Genomic DNA, 6,000 nt, shown 5'->3' on the forward strand with positions numbered 1-6,000 from the left:
TCTGGCCAGATTGCGTTCGGAATGTTGTGAGCAGTTTTGGGCTCCGTATCGAAGGAAGGATGTGTTGGTGTTGGAGGAAGTCCAGAGGAGGTTTACAAGACTACTCCCGGGGTTGAAGGGCTTTTCGTATGAGGAGTGGATAAGGACTCTGGGTCTGTACTCAATGGAGTTTAGAAAGACGAGGTTGGGGGCGATCTGATTGAAACTTACAGAATTATGAGAATCCTGGATAAAGTGGACACGGAGAAGATGTTTCTACTAGTACTGTAGGAGAGATTAGGACCCAGGGGCATAGCCTCAGAGTGAAGAGATGACCCTTTTGAACTGAGACGAGGAGGAATTTCTTCAGCCAGAGGTTGGCGAATCTCTGGTTGTGGCAGAAGAGTGTGTGTATTTAAGACAGATTGTTGGTTCTTGATGGGTAAGGGGATCAAGAGTTAGAGGGAGAAGGCAGGAGAGTAGGGTTGGGAAACATATCAGCCGTGATGGAATAGTAGAGGAAACTCGATGGACCAAATAGTTTCATAGTGCTCCTCTATCTTATGTGATAGGACCCATACCTGAAGCAGACCAGGCTTCAGTTTAACATCTCACCCAAGACACCATCCTACCTCCTTCAGTAATAACTGATGGTGTCAGCTAATAACTCAAGTCTCTGATTCGAGTATCACTACAATCACTGTCCTTTGAGTCAGTCAACACAACAAGTGGCCAGAGCATTGACAGCTGCAGGAGTCAGGGAGTGGGGGCAATTATTCAGGGCTCATGTTAGTTATCCCTGGCCCTACCGGGAACCAGGTGGTGTGGCTGAGAGGAGAGGATGGGTTGGGATTTGGTATAGCTGCAATGCCTCACCTACTTGTTGGCAAGAGCTCAATTGACAGCGGGGAAGGGTGTTCCTGTTGGTGGCGTGTTTGGGCAGGAGAGTCTGATTACTGCAAGTTCTCCAGAGTCAGGCTGGTTACCGCGTTCTGCAGTGCATCTGCTCTTCATTGGAACGTGTGTGTGTCTCTGTCTATCTCTCTCTCTCTGTGTGTTGTGGGGTGAAGGGGGCAATGCAGTGTATGGAGACAAGGGAGTGTGCAAGAAATCAACACTTCCCTATCATTGAATTGGCTACATTAGTTTAAAAAGAGGTGGGTCATGTAACAGTGATCAAAACTAGGAGCAATGATTTGGAATGTGGTGATCGAAATCAACATATTGGAGAAGTTGGTACAATACCTAACCATCATAAATTTTGTTTGAGAAAATGACCACCTCTCCCAAAGTTTAATGGGACAGAAAAGGAGGCCAGGGTGCAATCGGTGCACTGAAATGAACAGAAAATGCCCAGAAGCTTCCAGCACTGACAATTCACCCGAGCCTGAACCAGCATCTTCACAGAATAAACTCTCACAGGAAGTCATCCTCACTTTCGAAATGTGCGCTTTTTAAAATTGAATTCTCACCTGAACCTCAGTCTTCCAAACAACTTTAGTAATCTGCAAAGATGCAGATTAATTGTAACCTCTATTGTTCAAAGTACTTTAACTCCTTCCTCCAATTTCTCTCTTACTTAGGCTATATAATGGAGTTCCTTGCCACAGTGGCTATTCTCTATAGTCAAGATGATGAATATCACCAGCTATTCGACAATGCAAGGTTCACCATGAAGGCTAACACTCCCTCTTGAACCTGGGAGAAAAAGTGAGGACTGCAGATGCTGGAGATCAGAGTTGAAGAGTGTGGTGATGGAAAACACAGCCAATCAGGCAGAATCCAAGGACCAGGAGAATCAACGTTTTGAGCATAATTCCTGATGATGAAGAGCTTATGCTCAAAACATTGGTTCTCTTGCTCCTCGGATGCTGCCTGACCTTCTGCGTTTTTCCAGCACCACACTCTCCCTTTTGAACCTGCCTGCTTTACTGTACAAAACTAGAGATATAAAACCTGATATATTTTTTCCCTTCCTCCAGGCGAGGGAAGTAAGCTTTCATTGACTCAGCAGAGGTTAGTCACAAAGCAGACATTCAAGCTGAAAACTTCAGAGTGCGGTGAATCACCAAACATTACAAAACTTCCATCTTCCCAATTACTTTTTATTCATTTCATTGACAGCTGAACCTCCAAAATATACAATTTTGGTATTACATTAACTTCTTTTTATGACAACTGAAAGAGGTAGAGACTGGAGTTTAAAAATCAATAATAAAATGATACAACCTAGAGAAATTCTTACAATAAGCGAGCCTTTCAATAATAGGTTATTGAGGTTGGACTTTCAAACTCTAGTCAAATGAGATAATCTAGAGCAACCAATTCCCAGTTTCACATCCAACTTCCCAATTTAAAAAAAAATGGTATGAATATAAAGTGCAATGTTTGCCAGATTTGTTTTAAGGTGAGAATTGCTGACAACACAAAGTGACAGACAAAGCCACATTAGTCTTAGCAGACTATAGGGCTGTGCTCTCACTAAAGAGAGATGATTGGTGGTGGTTTAACCTGGGGGGTCACCATACCTCTGGTGAGGGGTGAGGTTGAGAAGGAGAGTCCTTCATGGTAACCCCAGCCAGTGTGGGACTGATCCCACGCTGTTGGCATCACTCGGCAATGTGCATTTGCTCAGCTCAGAGTCAGCATCAGTCTAACTCGAACTGGAGCCTCCATCTCTTCCCCCCTTCACCACCACACACCCAATCTCCCCTCAGGTTGCAGTCCAAGTCAGTTCAGTGAGGCAAACCCAACACAATCTGACAGGCTGCAGTCTAACTTCGAACCAGGAGATCCCAACACCAGAGCCCCCCTCCCCACACAGACAGCAGCCTAACCCAGTCAAGTGAGCCAACCTCAACATTGTCAAACAACAGCCTAACCCGCAGCTGGCAAATCCCTAACTTCACCTCAGTTTCAGTTCCCATTCATTATGGCAGCCTAGGGAGGGGGAGGTATATGGGGGGATTGGGAGATATGGGGAATGGGGGAAGGGGAGGTGGGGAACAAATTCATTTTGAAAATATCCAACAAAAGCATAAACACGAACTCCCCAAGAGTCCAGCCTTACCTCACAGCGTGAAACCAGAGTACCAGGCTATCAGCGAGAGCCCGCTCCGACCTGACCAGCAGCAGGTACAGGTAGACTGCGATCGCCACTGTCCAGAAGAAGGAGCTGGTGTTGGCGAAGGTGGACACGGCTCCCTGCAGCACACAGTCCCAGGTGGAGCTCTGGAAATCCCGCAGCACCCCATAGCAATAGGAGGCGGCCGACAGCAGGTCAGCGAGGGAGAGGTAGACCAGGAGCTGGCGAGCTCTGGTCCTGAGCTCTGGCCACCAGCAGTGAGTGCCAATAATCAGCAAGGAACCCAGGCAGGAGCTACAACAGGACAGCACAATGACAACCTTCTCATACGTGTAAACCTCTGTCTGGGGCACAGTCAGCATATTTGCAAAACCAGGGACTCAAATTGCATCCAGCACTTTGCAAAAAAGTATATCTTTTCGGTTTAAAAAGAAGCAGCGCTGATTAGCCACTAGTTACAAGGACAGCCAGTTCCATTCAAGTTGGTTTAAATACTTCACTCGTCATGTGGCTGTTTGTTCAAACTTTCTCCAATTCTTCCTCAGATTACATGTTGTTTTATCCCAGCATTCAGGAAGCAGATTCCCAGCGTGAGATGTTGCTTCTTGCCGCTTTCGTGCATTCGTTCCCAACCTCCAGTTCAGTAAACATCATGTGAGAGCAACGCACTCATTTGGGAATCCCTTCCCTTCTCATTCCAGCTGGCTGCCAAACAGAGACCTGTCTCTCAATGTACGCGCGCACACACACCAACCAACCAACCAACCTTTCACTTAAAGGCACAGCGACCACTTCAGTGCCACACATCACCAAAAAAAGAGATAGACTTGCTTTTTATACTCATTCACAAACCCCAGCAGGTCGCCCAATGCAACACCTTCAAAGAAGCAGGTCAGAAGTCACACCACACCAGGTTATAGTACAACAGGTTTATTTAAATTCACAAGCTCTCGAGCGCTGCTCCTTCATCAGGTGAAGTCACAAAGTCACCTGCCACCCCTCACCCCCGTATCTCCCCTCCTACACCCCCATATCTCCTGCCAACTCCCCCATATCTCCCCTGCCACTTACCCCATACCTCCCCTGCCACTTCCCCCATATCTCCCCTGCCACCTCTCCCAGGCTGACATAATGAATGGGAACTGAAACTGATGTAAAGTCACTTCATCTGATGAAGGAGCAGCGCTCCAAAAGCTTGTGATTTCAAATAAACCTGTTGGACTATAACCTGGAGTCATGTTACTTGTGACCTTGTCCACCCCAGTTCAACATCGGCGTCGCCACCTCATGTTAAAGAAGGAGAGAGAGAGAGAGAGGACAGGTGGAGAGTTTAGCCTGAAGGTTACCACACCTCAGGTGAAGGGGCAAGGTTAAGGTGGTGTGCAGGAATTGAACCCACACTGTTGGCATCGTCGTCCTCTGGGAATCAGCCACTCATCCAGCTGTTCCCCATTGTCAGTTGTCAAGAAATTCCCACCTTCTTCATTCATGACCTTTAGGGAAGGAAGTCTGCCATCCTTACTTCAACTGGGCCTACACACGACTCCAGACCCATAGCAATTATTTATTTATCCATTCACAGGATGAGGGTGTCACTGGCTCAGAAGCATTTATTACCCCACTCCTAATTGCCCAGAGTGCAGTTAAAAGTCAACCACATTGCTGTGGGTCTGGAGTCACATGTAGGTCAAACCAGGTAAGGATGGCTGTTTCCTTCCATAAAGGGCATTAGTGAACCAGATGGGTGTTCCCTGACAGATGAGTAATGGATTCACGGTCACCATCAGGCCTTAATTCCAGTGCTTTTTTATTAAATTCAAAGTTCACCATTTGTCATGGCAGGATTGAATTCAGGTCCTCAGACCATTACCTGGGTCTCCGGATTAACAGTCCAGTGATAGTATACTAGGCCATTGCCTCAATGTGGTTGACTCTCAACTGCCCTTTAGGCAAAGAGGGATGGGTAATAAATACTGGCCTAGTCAGCAATGGCCAAGAAGGTAGGTTTACTAGACTAGTACCTGGAATGGAGGAAGGAGAGCAGGTGTTGTATGATGAGGAAAGTTTGCAGAGACTAAGTTTGTAATCATTGCAGTTAGAGATTTAAGTGGTGACTTGATTGAAACGTATAAAAAGATTTGGAGAGGACTTGACAGGCTGAATATAAAGAGGGTCATTCCTCTTGTTGGAGAATCTAGAATTAGGGGTCACAGTTTAAAAATAAGGGGACACCCATTTAAAACAGAGATGTGTCAATTTCTTTCACTCGGATTGAACTTTCCTCCTGTAAACAGGATGGAAGCAGAGTCCGTTCATATTTTTTGAGGCTGAGATGGATAGATTCTGGTTAACAAAATAGGTCAAAGATTTTTGGGGACAGGCAGGAATGTGGATATGAGGTTACAATCAGATCAGGCATGATCTTATTAAACAGGATAGCAGCTTTGAGGGGCTGGATGGCCAACTGCCTCTTTGTTGATATACTAATCACCCAGACGATAGATTTTTTTGTGTGATGTCGATTAAGGGACTTACACTGGCCAGGGATCAGAGATAACTGCCCTCCTGTTATTTTGGAATACAGGAGGGAGATAGAATGCTTGGTGTCATGGTGCAAAGATAACAACCCCTCTCTCAATGTTGGCAAAACTAAAGAACTGATCATTGACTTCAGGAAGAAAAGAGGAGGACATACCCTGCAGTAGAAGCTAGTGTGAACAAATGAGTATTTGTGCACAGTTTTGGAAATGTTTCATGTTTGATGTCACTGGGAGAAATGGTCACATTTGGGAGCTCTTATAGGAAGCCGGGCAGCTACATCTGGACTGGATTTTAACCGTCTTGTCCTTGAACACAAAGGTCATTATGGAAAGAGTGCTGTAGCAGAGCTGAGATGGAGAGAATTGAGAGTGTCAAGTTCCTAGGAATGACCATGA

The 6,000-nt window shown here is 46.0% G+C and overlaps 1 protein-coding gene across 2 annotated transcripts in view; it reads right to left on the reverse strand.

Moving 5' to 3' along the window:
• The window catches only part of gpr157 (G protein-coupled receptor 157), a 28,438-nt gene extending 24,637 nt beyond the window's left edge, over positions 1 to 3,801 (reverse strand). For both annotated transcript variants that reach the window (XM_043676172.1, XM_043676171.1), the window contains exon 1: positions 3,050 to 3,801. In XM_043676172.1, the coding sequence (XP_043532107.1) occupies positions 3,050 to 3,426 (377 nt within the window). In that variant the 5' untranslated portion in view covers positions 3,427 to 3,801. The remainder of the gene's footprint in view (positions 1 to 3,049) is intronic.
• Between the last annotated feature and the right edge of the window lie 2,199 nt (positions 3,802 to 6,000).

The sequence above is a fragment of the Chiloscyllium plagiosum genome, chromosome 34 (assembly GCF_004010195.1).
Source record: "Chiloscyllium plagiosum isolate BGI_BamShark_2017 chromosome 34, ASM401019v2, whole genome shotgun sequence".
Taxonomy (NCBI): domain Eukaryota; kingdom Metazoa; phylum Chordata; class Chondrichthyes; order Orectolobiformes; family Hemiscylliidae; genus Chiloscyllium; species Chiloscyllium plagiosum.